A 26,002-nucleotide genomic window follows, 5' to 3' on the forward strand; every position below is an offset into this window, starting at 1 on the left:
ATGGACCCGGGCGCGGGGGCCGCGACGGGAGAGGGGCCGCCCGCGCCCCGGCCCCGCCGCCGTCGCCGCCGCTCCCTGCGTCGCCTGTTCAGCCGCTTCCTGCTGGCGCTGGGCAGCCGCTCCCGCCCGGGAGCCTCGCCGCCCTGGCCGCGGCCCCAGCCGGGACCCCGCGATGGCGACGGGGACGGCGAGGGGGGCTTCGCCTGCGCGCCGGGCCCCGCCCCGGCCGCGCGCGGGAGCCCCGGGGAGGAGCGCCCGCCTGGCGCCCAGCCCCAGCCCCCCGCCGGCGACGGCGCGCGGCCCCCGGGCGCGCAGGGCTTGAAGAACCACGGCAACACCTGTTTCATGAACGCCGTGGTGCAGTGTCTCAGCAACACCGACCTACTGGCCGAGTTCCTGGCGCTGGGGCGCTATCGGGCGGCGCCGGGCCGCGCCGAGGTCACCGAGCACCTGGCGGCGCTGGTGCGCGCGCTCTGGACGCGCGAGTACACGCCCCAACTTTCCGCCGAGTTCAAGGTAGGCAGCGCGCCCGCCTCCAGCCTCCCGCCCGGGCAGCTGGGCCGAAGCGCGCGCCCCATCTGCAAAGGGTCTTCTGGGGGCCTTCTTCAGATGGCACCTCGCGCCGCCGTTCGCCTTACGCCTTTGTTTCGAGGTGATATTCTGTGCTATCGCCTGCAAACGTCTTCTCTGTGAATTTCTCCCAGGTGTTTTTTTTGGGGGGGGTGGCGGGGGACGAGTCGATTTGAGGGATTCGGCATTTTTGCATTCAACAAACTTCGGTTAAAGTACTGAAGGCCTTTGGGTCTTTCTAGCGCCACGGGCACTTTCCAGTCTGCAGGCGTGTGGTGTGGGAGGCCTGACTCCCAAGGCCAGGGCCTCGGAGGAAGGAGGAGGGGACGCTGGCGTTGAGATCTGAATTGAATGAGAAGCACGCAGCCGGGTCACGGGGCAAGGAGTACCCAGGGAGAGGGAACAGAGAGCGCCGGAGCCACAGGCCTGGGGGCGCGAAAAGAAAACTAGTGGCCTGGGGGCGTGGATGAGGTTGGTCAGATCCTGCAAGGTCTTAGAGGCGGTGGTAAGGAGTTTGGGTTTTATTCTAAACCCCGTGGAAGCCGAGATCCGGTGCGTCGGATACTGTGCTGAGTGTCCCGGGGAGGGGGCAGTGGGTGTGCTCTGTTGGAATTGGCATCCTTTTCTTTAGTGCACGTTAAATCGCCCACCATGCCTTGGTTTGGGGTTGCGTTCACTGGCCCCAGGATCACCGTTTACTTACCCTGCGCTGTAGGGTCACGGGGCGCTGGAAGTTATGTATGTCACATCCCCCGGGGTTAAGCGGTGTGTTTGGGATCCCAGCTGGATTACAGAGTTCCCGATAATTGATGCGCATGACTTGCTTCCCGCTACAGAACCACAGCTCTGGGCGGAGAGCTGAAGCTCCCCATAGACTAGGGGTTGTTCTTGGGGGAGGGGAACCTGTCAGTGTTCATTCCACAGGCATCACCGCTCTTGAGTTTCAGCCCGAAAGAGCAATCCTTGCCACGTGACCCACAGGGTGTCAGCCTCCCCTTTACTCTCTCCCGCTTCCGCTACTAAAGCACCGTTCTGCAGGAGTTAGTGGATCAGCTGGGTGTCCTTAACATCTCTTTTTGGCAGCATCCGCCTTCTCAGTAATGAGGCAGTACAGTAGTCCCCCCTTATGCTTGGGGGATACATCCCAAGACCCCCAGTGGGTGCCTGAAACCACAGATAAATACCAAGCCCTACCTAAATACTATGTTTCTTCCTATACACACGTCCATACCTACGGTAAAGCTTAATTCATAAGTCAGGTACTGGAGGAGATGCACAGCAGTAACTAACCATAGAAGAAGAACAGTTGTGGGGCGCCTGGGTGGCTCAGTTGGTTAAGCGACTGCCTTCGGCTCAGGTCATGATCCTGGAGTCCCAGGATCGAGTCCCACATCGGGCTCCCTGCTCAGCAGGGAGTCTGCTTCTCCCTCTGACCCTCTTCCGTCTCGTGCTCTCTGCCTCTCATTCTCTCTCTTTCTCAAATAAATAAATAAAAATCTTTAAAAAAAGAAAGAAAGAAAAAGAACAGTTGTAACAATACACCGTAATAAAAGCTGTGGGAATGTGGTGTCTCCCTCTGCAAATATTATATGCTGTACTCACCCTTCTGGCGAGGATGCGAGGTGATAAAATGCCTACGTGATGAGGCCAGGAGAGGCGAGGGTTGTAGGCGTTGACACACAGTTGATCTTCTGACCTAAGTCAGGAGGATCGTCTGCTTCCCTACAAGGTTTGACCGCGAATACCTGAAACCACAGAAGACTTAGGATGTGGGGCACCACTGTAGGGGATAGTGGTTAAGAGCAAGGTCCCCGGAGCCTTGTGACCTCGAGCAAGTTACCAAATCCCACTGTGCCTCAGCTTTCCTCCTCTGTGAAATGGGACGGCAACGGTACCTACCTTATTATCCGATCATTGGGAGGATTCAAGGAGTTCTCTGCACAGCGCTTAGAACAGTGCCTGACCCCTAGGAAGCTTTTGTCATTCCTACCATTCAGCCTTCTCACCTACAGAGACCCGGGGGAGGGAGGGAGGGAGGGAGGGAGGGAGGTAATGTTTGCATACTTTTTCTCTTGCCCGGTGCATTCTCACGCAGGTCCTGCCCCAGTGGGAAAGACTGGAGTAGCTTGAAAAAAAATCTTCCAAATTAGTAACCGCTCTCAGTGACTCCCTAGGATTTCCTATCTCAGCCATGCTCTTGAATCCCCAAGGCCTGGAAGCTCCCTGGGAGCCCCGGGGGACTGGAGGATAGTCAGATTGTTAATTGTTAATGAGGATGATGTCATCCAAGGTTTCTTGGGACTTTTTGGGTAGCCAGAGCTTGGAGGGAGCAGAGGAGGCCAGCATCTGGGCTTTCAATAAACCCTGCTGATGGAAATCTAGGTGGGCTCCTCTTATTTTATAGATGAGGAAACATCCCTTCACTCAACAAATATTTCTGGAGCGTCCCAACGCTCTCCCAGGAACAAGGAATGCTTGAGAAGCCTTGAGTGCAAAACCTCCTGGGGCCGCTTTCTAGGAGTTCCCCGTCCAGCGGGAGAGGTGGGTGTTAATGAAATGATCACACAGGCACGTGATCGGAGCTGGTGACAAGTGCTGAACCATCAATACAAGGCATTTACAGCACTTCTGGCAGGAGCAGGTGATGGATGGGGGGAACGTGGGAGGGGGTGTCCCAGGAGAAGCAAACTTCAGGAGAGGTCAAGTAAGGAGAGGGGAGGGTGGGGATGTGCATTCCCTGCCGATCACTGATCACCAGGATCACCAATCACCAGGGCAGGTGGAGCTGAGGGGCCTCTGTGGGCGGGGCAGCATAAATGCAAGATTAAATAAATTAACGGGGGGGGGGGCGCCTGGGTGGCTCAGTTGGTTAAGCGACTGCCTTCGGCTCAGGTCATGATCCTGGAGTCCCGGGATCGAGTCCCTCATCGGGCTCCCTGCTCAGCGGGGAGTCTGCTTCTCCCTCTGACCCTACCCCCTCTCATGCTCTTTCTCTCTCACTCATTCTCTCTCTCAAATAAATAAATAAAATCTTTAAAAAAAAAATTAACGGAAGGGGCTCTGCGGTTGCTCAGTCGGTTAAGCCTCTGCCTTTGGCTCAGGTCATGATCCTGGGGTCCTGGGATCCAGCCCCTCATGGGGCTCACTGATGAGTGGGGAGTCTGCTTCTACCTCTCCCACCCCCCCCACCTCACGCTCGCTTCCTATCAAATAAATAAAATCTTTTAAAAAATTAATTAATTAATGGGAGCCTCTGTGCCTGGGCGGAGGGACTGGAGGATTGTTTGGGGACAAGCCACAGGTTTTGTCAAGGAGTTGGGTCTTGAGGAGGGATTGGTAGCTTCAGACCAAGGAAGGGGGGAATGGAGAAGGGCCCAGCATGCTGGAGCGAGTTACCCCAACCCCAGCCATGCAAATCGGCTGGCTTTCCAGTGTCCTCTTTCCTGACCTCCCAGACACTCCGCCTGTAGACGGCAGGACCGCTCTGTTTTAACAGCACGTGAATAAATACATCAAAACAAATCCTGCCCACGGAATTACCTATGACACTTTGCTTCTCTAATGATGTCATTAAATACGTGCATAGTATAAAAACTCAGAAGGTGCTAAAAATGAAAAAAGTGATTTGGAACTCCATCTTCCAGAGACAACCTTCAGAAGCATTGCTGTGTTTCAGAGCATCTACATGTTGGAAATTCCAGTGTTGTATCCTGCATTTTTCATGTAAATATTGTCATAAGGCTCTCTCCTGGCCATTACAACATCTGTAAAACTTAATTTTAAATGATTGCATAATAATTCCTTCAATGAACCAGTCCCTGCAGAGGCATTTACTGTACAAGTTTCTAGTTATCACCCTATTGAAAAATCCCTGTACTTAAATCATTGTCCTCAGCTCTGACCATTTCCTAAATTTGATCCCTTGACGTGAACTTAACGTGGTCCAAGCAACAATGGGACTGTTTTATTTTTACGTGTTTTTTTCTTTTTGAATCACCATTGTTGAGGTATAACTCATGTCCCGTGCAGTGCACCCATTTAAAAAAATTGAGCTATCCCTGACATGCAATGTTGTGTACGTTTAAGGTATACAATGAGTTGATTTGATACATTTATGTTGCAATATGATTGATTTGTTTAGCATTAGATAATATCTCTATCCTGGGTCACACAGTGATCATTTTTTCCAGTGTTGGGAACGGTTAAAGGCTAATCTTCAGCAAGTGTAATGTTTCAACTCACTGAACAAAAAGAAAGAGCATCTCACTTTTATTTTTATTTCTTCAATTAAGAGTGAGGTACAGGTTTTTTATGCTTCTTTACTAGTGAGACCGCACCTGGATTTTCCTGTCCATGTCGACTGTCCATTCTGCCTGATCTCAACGCTCTTTTTACTTGTTCTGTAAGTTCCTCAACCCTCATACTTGCCACAGATATTTTCCGCAAACTCTCTCCTTCCTATCCCCAATCCTGGAAATTGTAGATTTATTTACATCATACCTTTTGATAAAGGTTCTATGTTATGTATTTCTAGTTTTCCCATGGCTATATTAAGGATTTCAGCATCTGGAGTTTATCTTAGCTTATGTACTTAAGCATCACTTTTATTTTACTTATTTGTTTAAAAAAATTTTTTTAAAGATTTTATTTATTTAATTGACAGAGAGCGCGTGAGGGGGAACACAAGTAGGGGGAGTGGGAGAGGGAGAAGCAGGCTTCCGGCCGAGCAGGGAGCCCAATGCGGGGCTCGATCCCAGGACCCCGGGTTCATGACCTGAGCCGAAGGCAGTCACTTAACCCCGACTGAGCCACCCAGGCGCCCCTTTAAGCATCACTTTTAGACGTACAATTTTAGACCTACAGTATGCTTCACGTGGTATTTTGGAAGTTCTGGATGAAACAGTAAGACACGAAATGGAAATGGGATAAAAAAGGTTGAACAGAAAGGAAATTGCTAGATGGGTCTAGAAATCCCTATTGTAGCATTATCGCGGTCACTTACCAGGTCAGAATCAAGATAGAAAATCAAAAGCAATCACCATTTAGAACGTGTGAAAGTTAGATTTCATTCACGAAAACCCCCAGAAATAGGAAATAATTAGGAATAATTTTGTAAGAGATGGGTTAAAAATTCAGTGTTGAGAGAAACGCACATGCCCACGCAGATAGAGCTATGTCAGGTTGCAGGGTAGAAGGACCAGATATTTCTGCCCATCTCTCCCAAGGGAGGATTTCGCTTTAATACAGCTCCAGTCACATTTTCATAGACTTTCTGTGTGAGTGTCTTCTGTTAGGAATCAGTAGGTCATGTTATTTTGAAAAAGCCCAAACTCGGTACAGATACCTGCCAGAGACCATTCTAATCAGAAAAAAACCAAAGAAGAAAATTCACTGTAAAAAAATTTTGCAGGGTACAAATAAAAAAAAACAAACAAACAGTTTACGGTCCCATCCTTCAATGATAACCATTTGTTAATATTTTGCCATGTATTTCTGGGCTTTTCTAGCTATGGAGATATATATATATAACAATCATCTATATATCTATTGTTAGATATATATATATATATCTCCATAGCTCAAGTAGGTATTTTTGCACTTTAAAAAAAATTGATAGGATCATTGATTTTCTTCTCATTATTTCTCAAGCATAATTTTTAAGGCCAGCTGAGTGTGCTGTAAGTCTTCCCCCGGAGACTTCAGTATTTAACAGTATCTTTGCTCTTAGCTCTCATTTCCTTATGCCAAATCCCCCAAAGCAGAATTAACTCTGTTTCTATAGAAGGACATTTCCAAGGTCGTATCCTGTTTGTCTGTCTGTCTTGAAATTCTCACATTCTTTCTGGAAGGAAGGGTTGTATGGCTTCCCAGCCAGGCTAAAATGAAGAGCGTCCGTCTCAAAGGATTAACATGATTTGCAGGAGGGGAATGGGGTACATGTGGAAGGAAGAAAACATCAAGGTGTAGACTGTAGAAATGGAAAATAAAGGTGTGGGGCATCTGAGAGGCTGGATTGGCTGGAGCTCTCAAACAACGTGGGAAGGTGGTGAAAGACGGGGACGGGGCCAGATGGGAGGAGGGTGGATTGTTAGGTGGTGAGTCAGGGGAGGTTTGAGTGGAGGCATGAAGTTACCCAGCTGGGCTGTGTCCCGGGGCCGGGAAGGTACTATCATGTGGATCTGCTGCAGTTAGGACTCTGGTGGGAATGGGTTTCTGCTGAGGGGCCACAGAGACAGATTGGGACCCAGATTCCAGAATGGTGGCACTGACCAACGTGGGTTCAAGAGAGAATCTGAAAGAAGGACACTGATGTTCAGAGGAAGAGCAGGTTTTGGAGATTTTGAGTTGGAGGCGGCTGCTGCCCCCAGAGAGAGAATGCTGCTACCAAGGGTAGATAGAGTGGGATGTTGAGGATGGCTAGGCGTTGGGTAAAAAACACAACGCCCAGTTAGATTTGAATTTCAAATAAACAACGAATAACTTTTTAGTGTAAATATATCCCAAATACTGCATGGGACATACTTATACTAAATGCAGTCATTGCTTATCCGAAATTCAAATTTAACTAAGCCCCTTGTATTTTAATTTGCGAGATCTGGCAGCCCTACTTGGAGGTCAAAGAACAAAGCAACCTGGAGGAAGAATCCAAACTAGATCCTCCAGTGAACCCCGAACTGGAGTGACAGGCATAAAGACTCCGAGCCAGTATTTCAGCTAATTCAGTCTCGAATTGTGCTTTGTCATATCCTAAAGTTTCCTTTAAATCCCAGTGGAAGGATTAAAGAAGGAAAAAGCCCAAGCTGTTTTGATTTGGTTGGCAGTAGTGGTGAGGATCATCTGAGGCCACAGCTCAGACAGCTCCCAGGACAGGGTGGGGCTTGATGCCTGGCTGCCTCCAAGAGGGGCCGGGGCGGCAGGGGCAGGGGTATAACCACAGTATACTGTGTGTGCACCTGCATGTTTGCAAACACGCAGACAAGGGGATTTGCTTACTCTCAGATGCTCATGCTTGCACATGCATTTAAAAAAAAAAAAAAAAAAAGTTCCCTGGAAAGGTGCTTGAGAAAATGCTAAGAGTGGCCCTAACAGTTCACCATGCCGCCGCCCTGCGGTCTTTCTCAAACAGAGCGCCGAAGCCACGGGAGTGAATGAGTCACTGAGGGAGAGAGTAGGGCAAGATGCTTCCACCAGTGGTGGGAGCTGAGTGCCAGGGATAGAGATAGATTGATAGAGGCGGCCAGGGAAGCAAGCACCCTCGCCATCAAGGGACAAGAACGTCCAGATATTCACCTGAGACAGCCCCGTGGGTTTCCAAAGGACAGGACATAGATCAGCAGGTGCAGGCCGGAACGTTCTCAGCCCACGCTGTTTCCATGTTGTCAGCCCCACTCAGGGCTCAGTGGTGCTTGCAGGTCCCAACTTGGTTGTTCGCGGGGCCAAACTGACCCTCTGGTTTTCTACTTTCCTCCCAGAATGCTGTTTCCAAGTATGGCTCTCAGTTCCAAGGCAATGCCCAGCACGACGCCCTGGAGTTCCTGCTCTGGTTGCTGGATCGGGTGCACGAGGACTTGGAGGGCTCGTCCCGAGGACCAGGGTCCGAGAAGGTGGGTCACTCATGAAACACCATGTCATATCTGGTTTTCTTTTTTTCCCCTGGAATTCAAGACTTGTACCAGCTTCAGGTAAGGCTGGATCCAGGGACTCAGATGATGCCCCCAGGTCTTCGGCTCTTTGTTTCTTGTTGGCTTCATTCTCAGACTGGCTCTGCACACATGGTGGCGAGAGGAGCCTTTACAGTGCTCACTTAGTCTTTTTTTTTTTTTTTAGAGAGAGAGAGAGAGAGCGAGAGAGAAGAGCGTGCTGGCATGCACAAGTGGGGGCTGGGGGGAGGGGCAGAGGGAGAGGGAGAATCTTAAGCAGGCTCCACGCCCAGTGTGGAGCCCATTGCGGGGTTTGATCTCATGACCCCGAGATCATGACCGGAGCCAAAATCAAGAGTTGGACGCTTAACTGACTGCACCACCCAGACGCCCAGTACTCAGCATCTTCTTTAGAGTATTTGGGCTGGGTTGCTTCTCCAAAGAGAAGAATGCTAAGCAGAAAACTATGCCCACCAAAACTATGTCCACTGTGTATTTCCATAATCTTACAGTGAACACATTTTGAAATCAGAATGATGTATTTTTAAAAAAGATACTGTGTATTGAATTTTCGTTTTGTGCCACACATCCCGCTTGATGCTTTTTGTGACTTATTTCACTACTGACACATAAGCGACATCCAATAAACTCTTGAATGGTTGAATACGTTATGTAGCTATCCTGCTGTAGTGTTTGTGAGGCTAGCTCATGTTGTATAGTTCACGAAGAGTTAGGGAAGTTGCCCAAGGTCACCCAACTTCTATTTGGGGGAAATAGAATCGATCTGGAGTCCGTCTCATAGCCCGGCTGGATCCCTTTCCTTATCACCGTGCAGGGGTGAGAGGAGACTACTAGACTTGTGGTGCCCCTTTCTTCTGGCCAGGAAAAGCCTCTCGTTCTGTGTTACCTTCCTCCCCCTCCCTGGCTGTGCTAGGCAGCAATTCCTGCCTGCAAAGCAGGGGGCTAGACAGCTTTGCATATTGCCTTTCGGTCTTCCTTTCGGGGACAGAAGAGGTATTGGGCTTACGGGTGGGGCAGATCCTAGGGAGGTTAAGTAACTTTCCCCAAGTCACACAGCAAGTACGTGGGAGGGCCAGGATCCACGTCCAGGAAATGGGACTCTAGAGCAGGGTTTCTCAAACTCTGCACGTTCCATATCTGGGGCCGGGTAATTCTTTGCTGCGGGGGCCGTCCCGTGCAATGTGGCCTCCGCAGTATCCCTCTACCCACAGGATGCTGGTGACACCCCTCCCCCGGTTGTGATTGACAACCAGTGTCCCCTGGGGGGCAAAAGCACCCACTGGTTGAGACCCTCTGCTCTGGAGCCCTTGCTCCCAAGCACAGTACACCGCCCCCAGGCCTTTCTTCAACATTGAGTCTCTTTAAGCCGAGAGGACCTGCTAGTAATGGTTCTCACCAACCTGAGGACAGACGCCCATAAAAGCAGCCATAGTTGGCCTTCCAGTATCCAAGGCGTCCTTCTGCTAGATGTTCTCCACACTGAAGTCAGAGATGCCTTTTGAGAAAGGACAAAAAGATCATGTCACTCTCCTTAAATTTCTCCCGTGGCTTCCTGTTGTACTTCGAACAAAATCCAGACTTCTGACCGGGCCTGCCAACCATTCCGCCTGCCTTCAGGCCCCTCTGCCCCTTGCTCATTGTTCTGGGCCATGCTGGCTGCTTTCTGTTCCTTGTACGGGCCAAGCCTTGAAGACCCAGGCGAGAACGGGGGGTGGGGTGGCTGTTGGCCACAGAGAGGAGCTTGCCCGGCTCTTCGCTTGACCTGATTGAGACCAGAAAAGATCTTTTTCTCCACCTGGGGTGGAAGCATCTCCTGCAATTTGCTGTCAGAAAATTGGGCCACCTGCGGAGGCCTGGCTGGGGACGCTTGAAGGTAAAGCCAGACCCGGCACAAAACTTCATTTTTCCTACCCAGGGAGGAAAAGCACTGTCCTCTGTCACTGAGCGTTTTTTTTTTTTTTTTTTCTTTTTGAGGTTATTTCTGTTTCAAAACATGTGAAGGCTATGTAGCTAGATGTATGTGAAACTGGAAGAGGAAACGTAAGGATCACTTTCTTCTCTGTCATCCGGATGGGTTCTCAAATGATTTCATCCGGTGAAAAGGGCATATTTTTACCATCCTATAGACAGCTTCACGTAGGCAATCTTTTGGGCAGTTAATTTTCCAGGAATTGCCACTCTTGTAGAATCAAGAACAAGAGGGGTTGGGGGGAGAGGACCAGGAAGCTACCATTTATAAAGCACCTAGTGTGTGCCTTGCAGGACACACACATAATTTTTTTAATTTTAATGGTGCCTTCGTGAGATGGATGTGACATTCCTGTTCCTTTTATCTATCTTTTTTTTTTTTAAGATTTTATTTATTTATTTAACCGAGCAAGAGAGGGAGAGAGCACAAGCAGGGGGAGCAGCAGAGGGAGAGGAAGAAGCAGACCCGACGTGGGGCTCGATCCCAGGACCCCAGGATCATGACCTGAGCTGAAGGCAGACGCTTAACCGACAGAGCCACCCAGGCGCCCCCACTCCTGTTCCTTTTAGACGTGGAATGAGGCTCAGAGAGATTTCCGGGGTCGCTTGGCCAGCAGAGTGGAGCCAGCCTGGCCGGATCCCCTGGTCCACGCTTCTCGAATGACCCCACTGCCTCTCGGGATTTTCTCCTTCTGTACCCGCTCCTGGGCGATCCTGCCCACCACCACGCCTGGCCCCCCCCCACGTTACCACCCGGGTGCAGAAGCACCTGTATCATTGTGAGGTCTTTGGCTGCAAGCAACGCCAACCCACTTCAGATGACTGGAGAGAGGGTGGAGGGGTAGCAGGCAGGATCAGAGGGGAGACGAGAACCAGGCTTGGACCCGGCGAGAATCAGACAGCACTTGGAGGGGGGTGAGGGCTGGGGGCGCTGGTTCACAGTGGCAGAAACTGCTGGACTCTGGCCCAGACACCGCTGCTGGAATCCGTGTTTTCAGGCTTTTGGTCACTCTGCTCGTGATTCACGGGGCAGGCCTACCTGGACCACCCCATCAGTCTCACTTGGGTCACGTGGCTGTCCCTTGCGAAGGGAGGGCTGGACCCCCGATTAAAGAGCTTCCCCACCTCCCCATGGACCGGGCTCAGTATTCCAGAAGGGGCGCCGTGACCAAGGAAGGGGCCTCAGCCCTGCGCAGCCACAAATCCCAGTGTCCGCTCTGCATCCAGGGTCCACCCTGTCTCCTCAAACTCTGGCGTGCCCTTCCCAGACCCACTTCTGCCTTCGATTTCCCCTCCTACGCTAACGGAAGACATGCATTCTCCGGGCACCAGATGGGAGCTTGGAGCTGTCTTGCTTGTCCCTTACCCCTTCCTTTGCTGCCCCACTGAGTGTTCCGCTGTGCGCCGCGGACACAGGGCGTCTTGAGTCCATCCCCCCTTCCTGTGCTCATGGCTCGCTCTCCAGCTCTTCCCATTGTGCCCCGGGCCCTCGAGCCTCCTGATCTGTGTCCTTTCCCCGGAAACGCCCTCCTGCTTCCTGCGCACGGCGATCAGTTGAAGCATCTCTCCACGCGTGATGCCACCACATGGGTTCGAAACCCATCGGATACTCCCCGCCGTGTCTTGGCAACCACAGGCCGTGCTCCCTGTTCTGAGTGTTACATGTATGTCAACTCTGAATCTCAGGACCTCCCCCTGAGGTAGGCACTGTCATTCAGCATCCCTTTCTAGAAGCCGGGAAATTGGGGGGCCAAGGGGTTAAGGAACATACTTGGCTGGCTCAGAGGTTGGGCAGCGCTCCCAGAGGAGTGCCCTTTCGGAGGGATTGGGACCCTGGCCGCCGGAGTCCAGAGGCAGATTCTCAATCCTGCTTCTGTGCTATTTACTGAACTGGGTGGTCATCTTTAGGTCACGGAAGGGCCCACCCCCCCCAAGCGTGGCCCCGTTTTCCACCTTCCTTCACTCATGTATGTGCTGGTCGACTTGAGCTTCACAAAACCACGGGGCCAATGAGAATGTTCCATCCTGAGTATTTGCCCTAGTCTTTTATTACGGAAAATTCCATACAGATGGAAACGTTGAATGAATGATACAGTGAATACCTCCTGCCCACCGCCTAGACTCTACAATTTACGTTTTACTAAAATTGCATTATCCTGTATTTGTCCATCTATATACTCCTCACTCTATGGTTTTCCTTCTCTTACTGCTTCGCGATGCGTTTTCAATCGACATTTCAGACGTTGGCATGCTTCACCCACGCACTTCATGCGCGTTCCTTTCTCCTGGCTCTTCGAATATGCTGGCTGTCAAGCCTCGGGTGACGGGGCCACCAGCCTTGGGATTCCCACAGCCACCAGAGGCCGGGAGAGGCAAGGGGCGCATTCCCCCAGAGCCTCCGCATCCCTGTTTGTGCCCTGGGGATGCTGATTTTGGACGTGTCTGGTCCCCAGAACTATGAGAGAATACATCTCTGCTTGTTTTAAGCCGCCGGTGTGTGCGAATTTGCTGCAGGAGCACCAGAAAGCGCGTACAGAAGAAGATGCAAAGGGGCACAGTAGGACTGATGTGGGGTGAAGGAGCGAAGCCTCGTGTGCCCGGTGCTTGTGTGCAGAGGGCTCCCAGGGAGATGCGGATGGGGCGGGGTGGTGGAAGCAGGGAGATGTGGTGCGGAGGTGTTCAGAGCCTAGCAGCCTGCCCGGTGAGAGATACAGGAGACGTCGACACGCGGGGCCCAGCAGGATGGAGATGTGAACAGGACAGTCGAGACAGAGGTCACAGCGGAGGTGGCCAAGGATGTGGGAGCATTCCCAGGCTTCCTGCTTCAGCTCTGCTCCCTCAGCACCTTCTCCGTCGGGGGGAGTTTGGGAAGTCTGGAGGTCGTGAATTGTGGAAAGTCAACAGAAGGGCCAGGGCTCAGTGGTCCGGAGGTGCTGGAGCCCCGAGGGCCGGGCCTAACCTTGCTTCCTTCCCTCATTTCTTTGCAGCCTCAGCCTGAAGCCAGCAGAACCCCCGAGAACCTCCCGTCACCATCGGCTCAGCTTTCTCTAGGCCAAAGCTTTGTGCAGAGCCACTTTCAAGCACAATATAGGTAAGCATCTAGGTAAGAGTGGGATGGATGGGCTTGGAATGGGTTGCCCAAACTCGTATGCTGATAACCGGTCTCCTATTGATGACAAGACAACAGAAACACAAGCACCCTTCTCTCTCCCATTATAGATCCCAGTTAACCACTCATTCCTGTCGGCTCTGGCAGTTAGCGTTTCTTCTCTACCTTCTTGCTAGCTCCCGGGCCTCCCATCCCAACCCCAGGGGGTTCTAGAGCGTGACTGTGGAGGTCAGGGCTTCCCCAGCAGGCAGGGCAATCGTTCTCGTTCGTTCCTGCAGCCAGAGAACCCAGATCGCCAAGTTCTTTCAAGTTCAAGATTTCCCAGCATCGTGGACGACGTAGAAAATACATACATAATTACGCCGCCTTTGACTTCAGAAACGTTCTCTTCGGGCTTTTATATATATGACAGTTCAGGGATTCGGATAAGGAAGCATATTCCCAGGACTATGATGATTTAGTCAAGGCAGTGAGAGGGCAACGGGGGAGGAAACCCCCCTGGGCTTCTCGGAGGAGGCATGCCTTTTGATGGGCTCTGAAGGCTGACTAGGATTGAACAAGGGGGGAGCGTCTTCAGCAAGCACGGAACCTGCTCACACATGGGAATGAGCGTAATAGAATTTTGGGGAAGCCGTCGGTTACAGAGAGCCTCCTTTTGGTGACACGCTACCCTTGGTAGTTTAGCATACTGGGGATGTAAAAACTCTTCGAAATGAGCCCAGGTGTTACGGTTGTGCACGAAGTAAGACCCACTTCCTTCCCGCGGTGGCACGCACAGAGTGAACCTCGGTTTCACGGCTGCCGACCTTCTCTAGCCACGAAAGCTACGCGCAGGGCATCGGCCTTACTTATCTGCAGGTGCCCAGAGCGGAGGCTGCTTGAAACAAAAATGAGACAGGAGAAGAAGAGAGGAGGAGAAAGAACATAAGAGGAGTTTAAGGTCAGGGTAGGTTAGACTGAGGGGCAGGGACACCAAGAATTGCCGCTAGGTACCACTCGGTATCTTTGTACAATCCATTTTCTTATTTCTCGGCTCATCCCGTTCGCTGCCCACTCCCCCTCCTGGGCACACATGCTCACTTTCTTCCCTTCTTCCCAATATTTGAGCGTCTGCGCTTGTGCTCGGTCCACTGGGTACAGCGAGGAGCATCACTCCTTGCCCACGAGTGAGAAATACCAACCAGATACCCCCGCGTGGTCTCTGGATATTTAATTCCAGATATGCCCTCGATATTTACTATTCCACCTGCTACGGGCCACTGCCTTCTCGGCACCGCAAGGGAGCTGCGAACAAGGCCTGGCCCCCGTTCTCATGGAGCTCACGTTCTGCTGGGGCAGGTGTTCCGTAACACATCACACACGTCACGGCGGCTCGTGATGGTGATAAGACACAGCTCGGGGTGTGGGGGAGGCAGCCAGCCTTAGATAAGGTGGTCCGGGAAGGCTTCTTTTCTGGGGGGGGGGGACATTTGAGCCGAGAACCCAGTGACAAGGGGTCAGCTATTCACGTATCTGGGGACAGGTCATCCAGGCAGAGAAAATGGCCGAGGCAAAGGGCCTGGGGTTGGAATGACGTTGGCACCACAAGGGACAGAAAGGGCAAGGTAGCTGCCAGGGAGGGAGAGGCGGGAGGTACGGCTGGAGCGGTGGACGGGGCAGGTGTCCTGGCCAGGTGTGGGTTTTTGTCTGAAGGGCACAGGAAGCTGCTGCAGAATCTGAAGCTGGGTGTGGTATCCTTTTCAGTTTCAGAGATCACGCTGGTGGTTTTTTGGGGGCTGGAGGGAGGCTGGAGCGGCTGAGGGACTGTGGGAGAGGGAGGGTGCCTGGGATCCAGGGGTGGCCAGATGCATTGCTCATGACTTTAAAGGTGCAAGGGGGAGGCACTGAGGGAAAGGGGAGAAGCTAGGGTGACTCCTGGGTTTTTATAGGGTTATGTAGCTGGCAGGTGCTTTGAGGTGCCTGTTACCAGTGTGAAAGGAAAAAAACCTGTTTTCTTTTACACTCTCTCCTCCTACCGTGCTTACAAACCTGCCGGCCCCAGATGTGTGGGCGCAGGGTGCTTTCCCCACACCAGGCTGTTCGGCTCTGCGCACACAGGGATGGGGTGTCCTACAATGTAACTCCCACCCGACACTGGTCATCTGTGCACACGGACCGGAGGCAGTGTAACTCCGACCCGACGCTGAAGCGCTCAGTCCCACAAGACTGCTCCCCCACCACACCCCCGATCCCCGGGTCCCAAATTGTCACCTGTGCTTCTGACTGGCCGGCTACAGATCAGAGGTTCCCCCAACCCCCTCGCAGGTTCCGTAGTTTGCTAGAGCTGCTCACGGAACTCGGGAAAACCATTTACTCACTGGATTAGCAATTTGTTATAAAAGGATACGACTCAGGAACAGCGGGGATGGGCTGCGCTGGGCCAGGTGTATGGGAGGGGTTCCCCTCCACAGCTTCAAAGCTCTCCAAACCCCTCCTGCTAGGGTTTTCGTGTATGTCTCGTTACCTACCTGTGACTGATTGAATCATTGACCCTTAGTGATGAACTCAACCTCTGGTGCCCCTTTCCTCCCCTGAAAGTGCCAACCCTCTAATCCCAGGTCGGTTCCCCTGGCAACCAGCCCCCATCCTCCAGGATCCAGGGGCCATCTCAAAACCACCTCATGAACAGAACTCCCGCGTTTGGTTGTCTGGGGCTTGTTATGAATGACAAAAGGACCTTTTTGCCATCAATCCCTTAGGTAATTCCAAGGGCTTTAGGAGCTCCATGCTAGGAACTGGGACAAAGACCAAATACATATTTCTCATTATAAGTCAAAATAGCACACGGTCTCTGACTGGTGTGGGGTGAGTCGGGAGGATTCCTGAGGAAGGGACGTTTAAGCCGATCCGAAGCCGATCCGATATTCAGGATTGCAAGCGCCCTTCGGGTAGGTTCCTGCAGGAGGATGAGTAAGAAGAGAGGTGTTCAAGCTTCCAAAAAGGAACCAGTGACAGCTAAAAATACCCGCTTTGTGCCGGATCGTCTGGAGCAAAGAAAAAATCGAGTTAGGGATGTCTGTCTAGGTGAGGGCTTCTGAGCTGTGGGAAGTGATTTTCCGGGGTGGCCGGTGGGCCCAGCGATGGAAAGTCACCGTGGTGTCAGCCCTTCTGTATGAAATTGGAAGCTGGGGGATTTATTGTGGGTTAATTCAGAGACCCCTGTTCACTGAGGTTCTCCCTCCCCTCCTTTTTAGGGTGTCGGGTTTTTGACTTTGGCTGGAGGAGAGAAGGAGGGATGGGGTCAGGGTGCTGGACTAGGTTATGGACTAGAGGAGAAATAATTGGTTGTTCCATATGGTTATTACCACAACCTAAAAACATCGGTGAGTTTAATAACCAAGGATCAGTGCTACGTTGGAGTTTGGGCTACGGGAGGGTGTACGTGTGTGCGTGCATGCGTGTTTTCACTTCTTTGTCATTCGTGGCTTTTATCCACAGAAAGTCTGGTCTGGTCCCCATGACAGGCGGCAATCCCTGTTAGGCTTTCTCAGGTACACAATGGGTGAAGGTAGGAGAAGAATTGGGAGAAAGGGTGGCAGAGGGCACCCCACAACCATCAGGTCTCCCTACCACCTGGAGCTCGGCGTCTGATAACACCATTTTTACCCACACATTACCATGGTTTTCCCAATGGGAAAATTACCAGAAGCAGCAAGTTATTGGACATTCAGTACTCAGGTCTGCTGCCTAAAGTCATGGATGGCGTGCTGTTAACTTGTCCCCCGGGGAGCTGACCTGCTCTGGCCAGCTCGCTTAGGGTCGCCTTGGCCAGCACCCTGAAAACCTAAGGGTTTCTTGCTTGTCCCTGGTTTTTCCCTTTCTCTCTGCTCAGCGGGAAAACCACTCCAGCTGGACTCCCCGCAGGGACTCGAAACCTGGGTGTGATACCAGCTCCATTTTCCTTGCTGACTGTCATATAGGAGCATGACTCTCAGCTGGGTGGTGGTCCATTTTCCCAAGGAAGAAGGCCGTGTGGCTTTCAGGATGCACACATAGCATCCGGAAATCCCTTATGTCTTGGAAGAATATGGTCTGTCATATGGTTAAGGAAATTAAACTGGAGTCCCCATGTGGAATATAAAAATTGCATTTTACTTTCAGGGACAACATGCTCTTAAGTAAGGGAGTGGTGAGTTTGAAAGTTTAAAGAATGTAAGTCAACTGTGTGTATATCTGCTCTGAAACAATCAATGCTTCATCTGCTTATACTAAAGACTCTGGAGGAATGGTGATGAGCGCGGACTCTGGAACCTGAGCCTAGCTTTGCCACTTAAGCGCTGTGTGATCCTTGGGAAAGTTGCTTAACTTCTCTGTGCTTCAGTCTTGTCTGCAAAACGGGGATGATACTGGTGGTTATGGGTACTAAGTGGGTTAATACAAGCCCAGTGGTCCAGAATAATGCCCACTTCTTAGTAAACGCTGTTTCGATATTAGCTCTTTTACTATTAGCTGCTTTACTCCAAGCTTTGTTGCTTTACTGGTACAATGAGGAGGGTGGACTCCTTTGGTGGTTCTGCATCGTGGCTGAACCCGGTGTCTGGGGAGCCGTTGATGTACCAATGCCTGAGCCTCTCCCTGCCCCCCCCCCCCACTCTATGGGAGGAGGGCTGAGACATTTGCATTTTTAGAAAAGTTTCCTTTGTGATTCTAGAGCACGGTGAAGCTGAGAACCAGGGGAAGGTATGGTCCTAAGATTCCTTCCAGCTTGCAAGTCGGCCCGCTGTTTCTTTTTTTTTTTTTTAAAGAATTTATTTATTTATTTGAGAGAGAGAGAATGAGAGACAGAGCACAAGAGGGAAGAGGGTCAGAGGGAGAAGCAGACTCCCCGCCGAGCAGGGAGCCCGATGCGGGACTCGATCCCGGGACTCCAGGATCATGACCTGAGCCGAAGGCAGTCGCTTAACCGACTGAGCCACCCAGGCGGCCTGCTGTTTCTGTCTCGCGGGGTTTTTGCTTCCCTTCCCGTACTCCGTGCACTGCCATGTGTGACTAAACCTTTTTTTAAAAATTGAGGTAAAATCACGTAACGTAAAGCTAACCATTTTAAAGCGTAGAGTTTCGTGGCACGTACGTTAGTGTTGGGCATGTAGCACCTCTGTCTAGTTCCTAACCATTTTGATCACCCCGAAAGAAAACCCGATACCCGTTAAGCCCTCCCCATCCCTCCCCTGCACCTGGCAGCCACCAATCCACCTTCCATCTTTGTGGCTTTACCTCTTGTGGATTTATCCAGTTATCCACTGGTGGACGTTCGGGTTGTGTCTGCCCTTTGACTCTTGTGAATAGCGCTCCTGTGAACACTTGTGGACAAGTACTTGTAGGAATCCCCGTTTTCAACTCCTTTTGGGTACATATCTGAGAGGGGAATGGCTGGATCACATGGCAATTTTATATTTAACTTTTTGAGGATCTGCCAAACTGAGTGTGATTCAGCTTGAAACTTTATTTTTTTCCCTCACAGATCTTCCTTGACCTGTCCCCACTGCCTGAAACAGAGCAACACCTTCGACCCCTTCCTGTGTGTGTCACTCCCCATCCCCCTGCGCCAGACGAGGTACGTGAGCCTGAACTTGACTCCCTCAGTCCTTAGTCCTCCCTGGGTGCCTTACGGCCTCGCGCCTGCAGCTCAGTCTCTTGTGAGTCTCAACCAGCATTTCTGTAGAAACCAGCCTTAGAAAGCTGGTGATGTTTGGCGACCAAATGTGACAAAGTAAAAGGTTGCCGCGTCCCTCCTCTGGCCGACGAAGGAATTATCCACGGTGCCTCCGTCTGTCATGCCGTAGTGGGGCTTCCGAAGTCTTGGGCCCGCTCAGAAGCCGGCATGGGCTGGTGGCCGGTCTGGACCTCTCAGCAGAACCAGAGGCAAATCTGGCGGCGGGGGTTGGGGGGGGACCTGTCGCCACCTGCTTTTCCCGGCTTTCTTTCCATGTCCTTTTGGCTCACTGTGAAGGTGCAGGGAAACAGTTTCTCTAAGGAGCAAAGGAAAAAGGGAAGGGGTTGTCGAAGGAGAGGAGAAAAACAGAAAAGGGAAGGGTAGTAGGGTCGGGTGAGAGGTGTGGTGGGCTCGGCTTTTTAAGCCTAAGAGGCACACAGGGCAGGCGTTCCAGAAGCCGAGGTCTTAAAGCCATTAAGGCCAGATGCCAACGTCAGTGTCATGGAAGTTTGGTGAGTCCTACACTGGTCTTGAGACAGTGGCATTTCTTCCTTGTGTTCTCCATCTCCGAAAATACCATCTGTCTTGCCCTCCGCCTGTTGACAATCCCCCATCTTTAGGATGCAGTGGAAGAGCCAAAGCTTCATAAAGCCTTTCCTGGCAACGTAATCCCCGTTTCTGCTCCCAGTTCCTGCGCTGCTCACCATCCGTGCTATCCACGTAACACTGGCTTCTCCTTTCTTGGGTGACCCGACCAGGGGATGCCTACTGATGGATGTGAGCTAAGATTCTTGGCCTCGTGCGCCAGAGGACAGGGGTTGGGACCCCTGACTCTGGGGCTGGACTGCCCGGGGTTCCAGTCCCAGCTGTGGCAGTGAGCTGTGTGAATCCGACAAGTGTTGCAGGAAGGGGCAGGAGAAGCAGAAGCTGGAGGAGGGAGCCCCGGTGTGCTGGTGGGGACAGTAGGAAGTAGAACGAGAGATCCTGGGGGGGAGGGGGAGAAGGGAAAGTGTCCTATGACCAAGGGCAGTTTCAACAAGGAGGGCATCATCAATAGTGTTGAACCCTGATAGAAGAAGCTTGACCCTTTCACATCTCAGATTTCCAAGTTTGTTTTGGCTTACCGTGATCTATTGAACGAACAGAACCTTGAGATCACAGGTCTGTACTGTGATTCTTAATCATTAAGTACCTTTAATTTTTCACTGTGGAAAACTATACTTGAGCAGAGACCCTTTGGAGATTTGGCTCTCTGCTGCCACCTGGTGACAGTATACCTAAGGTACAGTGACCCAACCAGGAAGCAGAGATAGGAGCCCAAGTGTTGGGCTTGACCCAGTGTCAATGGTGTTGACAGTTCATGTCCGTCCTTTAAGGATGTGGACGCCTTCCTATTTTCCAGATTCTTGAGCGTCACCTTGGTCTTCCCCTCTAAGAACCAGCGGTTCCTGCGGGTGGGCCTGGCCGTGCCGATCCTCAGCACAGTGGCAGCCCTGAGGAAGATGGTTGCAGAGGAAGGCGGCGTCCCTGCGGATGAGGTGTGATGGAATGGCACGGGGGCCTGGTCACTGAATGCCGGAATGCTAACTGGGCCAGCTGTGTAGGGCTGTGTAGACTGATTTCTGGTTCCCAGGTGACTCCCTCGTGACTCATGAGTTTCTGTTTGATTGGTGTCTTGATGACTGAGCCTTGACCTCTCCCTGCATTTACACAGAATTACCAGAAAAAGATGAAGACCGTGATGATGATCACGATCCTAATAATTCCAATGACCGTGAACGCTCAGTAGTGCTTCCCTAGTGCTGGGTGCCATTTTGTGACCTTGGTATTCATAGCCAGTTCAGTCTTCACAACCGCCTTGTACAGTCGATGCCAATTACCCTCATTTTTATCAGTGAGTAAGGAGGAGGCATTGAGAGCTTTAAGTGACCTGCCCCAGGGTCACACAGCTAGGCAGCGCTGACCCAGGATTTGATGCAGATGGTTTGATTTCAGAGCCTGAGACGCTGCTGTGTATTTTCACTCCTGAGAGTAGAAACCAGGAGACTGAAGGGGCCGTAAATGAAACATGAGGAGCTACTGAGGATGTGTAACACGAGAGAGGTGGTTTAGGAAAGAGTGGGAGCACTATGTGCTACGTTTTTGTTTTTTTTTTAAGGAGTCTTGGTAAAGAGGTTGGATTTACTGTGACGTGGAGGGCAGAACTCCTAACCAGGGCCCCCAGGCAAGGGCAGAGGGGAGGTGACTGTGGTCAACAGCCATGTGGCGTAATGGGAGGGGTTTGGAATAGGGCTCTTCTGTTTTGTGACCTTAGTCGAAGTAAGCAATTGGTCCCCTGTGTCTTTAACTAGAAAATGCAAATTTTACACTTCCCTGATGACCTCATGGCATTTTTTTTTTTCAAATTAAAAAAATTTGTTTTAGCCTTCCTGTTGAGGAATAACACACATACAGTAATGGGCACACCCCTTGAGGTTATAGTTTGTTGAATTTTTACATGTAACCACCATGATTACTCACTGTGTGAGCGCTTTTCCTGCCCCCACCCAGTCGGTGCCTCTAATCGTATCACTGTGTTTATGAGGATTCATAAAAAATGAATATGAGGAAAAAGGTGTGTATCTTGCTCAGTGAACTCAAAGCTCTCTTTTCAGGGGTATATTGAGAGAGCAAGAGAGAATAGGACAGTGGGTGAGAGTCTTGGGGAAGAAATGGCAGTAAAAAAAAAAAAAAAAAAAAAGCCAAAATGGGGATGTGACATAGAGTTTGAATAATTACAAGAATCAAAGAATTGTCAGGAATTTGCGGAGTGTGATGTGTTTGTTCAGGGAGGTAGGAGTCACTTAGGGATTCCTAAGTGCATGTGTAGGCATTTTGATTGGAACTTAAAACCTGTCTTGATATTTTAACCGGCAGGGTTATTCCTTTTACGTTATCTATGACCGTGACTATATTTGGATTTATTTATATCTTCCTATTTTATGCTTTCCATTTACCCTTCTTTTTCTTTGTTTCCTTTCCCTCTCCTTTACTGCTGCTTTTCTCTTGAGCAATTTTTATTCCATTTCTTCTGGTTTGGGACCTATATATTCTAATTCTGTGCTTATTTAGTGGTTATCCTTAAAATGCCGACATGCAGAATTACTAGCAAAGTCCTATGTTAATTTTCCCAAACGACACAAGGATCTTGGTGTGCTTTAATCTCCCTTCCACCTTTTTGATTATTATTGTGGATGGATACTATTGTCCAGTATTTTAATCCCTCCTGCCCTTTCCTCCTGGTTGTAGTACTAGTATGAGTTATTATTATGGATTTATATAGTCAGTGTGTGTTTACATTTGCCAATGTTTACCATTTTCTTTGGCTCCATCATTTCTTCTTACAACTCAAGTTTTTTTCCTGGAGTCAGTTTATTTGTTTTAACCCTGAAATGTATCTCTTACAAGAGAATTTCCCAGCCATTGTGCCTTGAATGGCTCAGGTGTGTTGAGATGTCGATTCCTTCAGCGCCCGAGGTGACAGGACCCTTAAGGTGGTCACCTCTCTTCTCTGCTATGAGGGCAACTTCTGCTTACCTCAGTCTTCCATAAAAATATGTACCGCATATGCCAGGATGTGAAAAAAGCTGGCAAAACGATTTAGAAGTTCTTTCAGTAGAGATCTGTAAATGGTAAACACTCTTAACTTTTAGTCTGAAGAGAGCTTCATTTTATTCTTGGTGCTTGCATGATAGTTTAGCTGGGTATAAACTTGAGGGTTTTTTTTTTCCCCCCTCAGTTGTCTTCCCCCATCTCTTCCGTCAGCAGTTTGAGATTCTGTTGCCATTGAGATAGTCTGTGGTCAATCTAATTGTTACACCTCCTCTTGTTTTATTACTACTAATAAGTAGTGTTTCTCACTTAGAAGGGAGGAAAGGGTAAGAGACTCAGTCACTTTTAGATTTCTTGCTCAAGTTCCCTTCGAGGAATCAAGAGGGAAAATGATCCTCCTCGTTCCAGGTGATCTTGGTTGAACTGTGTCCCAGTGGGTTCCAGCGGTCTTTCTTTGATGAAGAGGACCTGAATACCATTTCAGAGGGAGATAACGTGTATGCCTTCCATGCGCCCCCACCACCTGGCCAGAAGATGCTCTCAGGTACAGTAGTGCCTCGCATAATTTTATTGGGATAGTATGAGTTACACGTTTGAGAGGGTACTCCTTGTGTGCTAAGGCGTAAGACGTTTCGTTTTGGTACTTGGACCTGTCAGGCTTATTTTCTCTGATGTTTGCTGTATAGGTGGTTGATGATTAAACATTATTCAGTCAGTCAGGGGTTTTCAAAACCTTGATGAATAGCAGAATCATGTGGGAAGCTTGTTAAGACAGAGATCTGGGTCCTGCGCACTGAGTTTCTGGTTCAGTAGGTCTGGGGCGGGACCCAAGAATTTGCATGTCTCACAAGTTCCCAGGGGATGCTGCTGCTGCTGGTCCCGAAAACACCCTCTGAGAATGAGAATCACTATTCAGGGCGATCCTTGTGTTCAGGACTCTTGTAGTTCAAGGTCTGTGCTTGAAGTCAAATGTTTACAAGTTGGAGCAGTAGATGGCCAAAGAGGTTATTAAAGGACTTTTGTTAACAGTACCACTTCCTGAACTTGGCCAAGAAGATCAGTATCTGACCGCCTCTGATTGCAGTTCAGTATATATTCTGGCCCAATTCTCTGGTCAGGAAGGCGGCCCCTATTTGGAGGACCCTCTGCTGGTGTTGACATATAGCCCAGGTGAATCCTGTACCCTGGTCCATATCCTCAGCCAGCCTCAGTGGCAGACTGTGGGAACCAGAGATCGGTGGTTGCTCTGAGTCAACAGGGAGCCCCTGGGCCTTGACTGGCCCTGATCATGTCCTTGTTCAATGAAAAGACCCTCATTTCAAGTTCAATCAAAGGTGACACCCCTGTGCTTTAAAAGTCTGATTTTCAGAATGATTGGAAATTGAGGAGAGTCTAATTCTTCCACAGCCTCAAGGGTAAGAGTTCTCACCTTCTCTCTGTACTTCTCCTGCGGACTGAGAAAGCCAGAGCCAACTTGTGGCTCTCTGTTCCAGGCATAAAAGCAACCAAAATCATTTTGGAGTATTTTTCGGATCAACTTTGGGAAGCCTTCATTAACATCCCTGCCCATGTTTTACTATTATTGGCTGAACACAATGGCAAATTCACTACCATGTATATGATCTTCGTGTACCAGGTAGTACCAAATGGCACAAGTGCCTCGTACCTTAATACCTCTTTCCTTAAAGTACTCTAGTGTCTCCCAATGGTGGTTGATAGATGCTCAAAGAGAAGAAGTGGCTAGAGAAGCCAGGGTTGTGGCCCAGCTAATTTTTTTAAGACTATAAACATAATTCTCTCTCTTTAGCTCATCCATCTGGTCTGTCGGTCTCCCCACGCTTGGCAGCCCGTGAGGGTCCACAGTCGTCCCTGCCCGTCCATAGCGAGAACAAGGTGCTAGTCCTCTTCTGTAACTTGGTGGGGTCAGGGCAGCAGGCCAGCAGGTATGTATAACCTCATCTCCTTCGTGATGTCTGGGCTGTGTAGACACGTGCTTGGGATTCCATCTAGAATAATTCTAATTTGATAAAATCAAACATCCATTCTCAAGGTTATTCAGCGAGGAATAGGGTACTTTCTGATCAAGAGGATCATCAGTAACTGCCTTGAACAGATGGCAAACATTGTCCTTAACAATTAAGCATCAGAGACTTTCCTGTTAATTTCAGGAACAATTATGGCTCTCACCACTATCATTTTATACGGTGTCGTAAGGCCTGGGCAGTGCAGTAAGACAAGGGGAAAAAACTGGCCATAAAAAAAGAGAAAAAAATGACCACTGTCTGCAGATTATACTGTGACCTGTCCAGAAAGCCAGGAACTGGGAAGTGATCAGAAGTGAAAGGGTCCAGGTATGGTAATATAACCGACAAAACCAGATCATTTTCCTAACTAGCCCAAATAAAATGCTCGAAAACTGTAACTCTAATCAAAAATGCCTATACTGATAAAATGTTTGTAAAATTCATCTGGAATTATAAACTCATAAAGACAGTCGGAAAATATTGGGGGAAAGAGAGGAGGAAGGGAGAGGGGTTGCTTTATTAAACCCAAATGAAGTTTTAATTATAAAAAAATTACATAGGCTATATAAGAAAAGCTTTTGAAGCCAAAAAATATCGTCATATAGCTGGAAGAATATGCACTTAAATCATTGGAACAGAATAGGCTGAAGTATATTTAGGTATTATATGATAAAAATGGTACATTTCATATTATTTAAAGTGAGTAAATTAGTATATAAGGGGGGGCAAATTGATTTTAATTCATATAATCAGTTTTTTACTTCCACCGTAGATTCACATGTTTAAATTCTAGATTGATTAAAAGGAAACCATAAAATAACTTGAAGATAATGTAGGGAAATATTTATGTCTTTGGGTGGAGGACTATTTTAACACCTAAGGCAGGCAGGAGGCTCTAAAGGAAACGGCTACTGTTTTAGACGCATTTAAAATTTTACATACAAAGAAAACATATTTATATCATGTAAGCGGTGGAAGGCGCATAATCCATTGTATAAAACCCAGCTCGGAAATTAGTGAGAGAGATACTCCTGGTAAAATGAAGCACGGAGATTAACGTTAATTCACAAAAGAAATACAAGCATAGGGCCAAAATACTCAGCTTTGTTTGTAGTAGGAGAAATTCTCATTGTAACGGCAAGAGGCTGTTCACCTTTCAGATCGGTTACACAGTTTTAAAACTTGATAAGACTCATCCTGGGCAAGTGTCAAGGCAACAGGGCACCTGCCCCACTGGTACGTGGGTGTGGCTTTTCCGGGGGGGTGCAGCTGGGGCATGAATAGCTTTGGTCTTGCATTTCCACTTACGGAAGTTTATCCCAAAGAAACAGACAAAGGTGTTGCACACAAACATACAGAGTTCCTGCTATAAGCAAGCACTGTTACA

The 26,002-nt window shown here is 49.7% G+C and overlaps 1 protein-coding gene across 1 annotated transcript in view; it reads left to right on the forward strand.

Annotated features, from left to right (window-relative positions):
• USP43 (ubiquitin specific peptidase 43) overlaps positions 1–26,002 on the forward strand; it is a 47,523-nt gene continuing 21,521 nt past the window's right edge. The window contains 7 exon segments of the mRNA XM_025864264.2: positions 1–516; positions 8,043–8,174; positions 13,187–13,290; positions 18,809–18,901; positions 20,403–20,538; positions 23,000–23,135; positions 24,399–24,573. Coding sequence (XP_025720049.2) covers positions 1–516; positions 8,043–8,174; positions 13,187–13,290; positions 18,809–18,901; positions 20,403–20,538; positions 23,000–23,135; positions 24,399–24,573 — 1,292 coding nt within the window.

Source organism: Callorhinus ursinus, unplaced genomic scaffold (assembly GCF_003265705.2).
Source record: "Callorhinus ursinus isolate GAN/ISIS: 27379988/994484 unplaced genomic scaffold, GSC_fseal_2.0 scaffold43, whole genome shotgun sequence".
In the NCBI taxonomy this organism is placed as follows: Eukaryota; Metazoa; Chordata; class Mammalia; order Carnivora; family Otariidae; genus Callorhinus; species Callorhinus ursinus.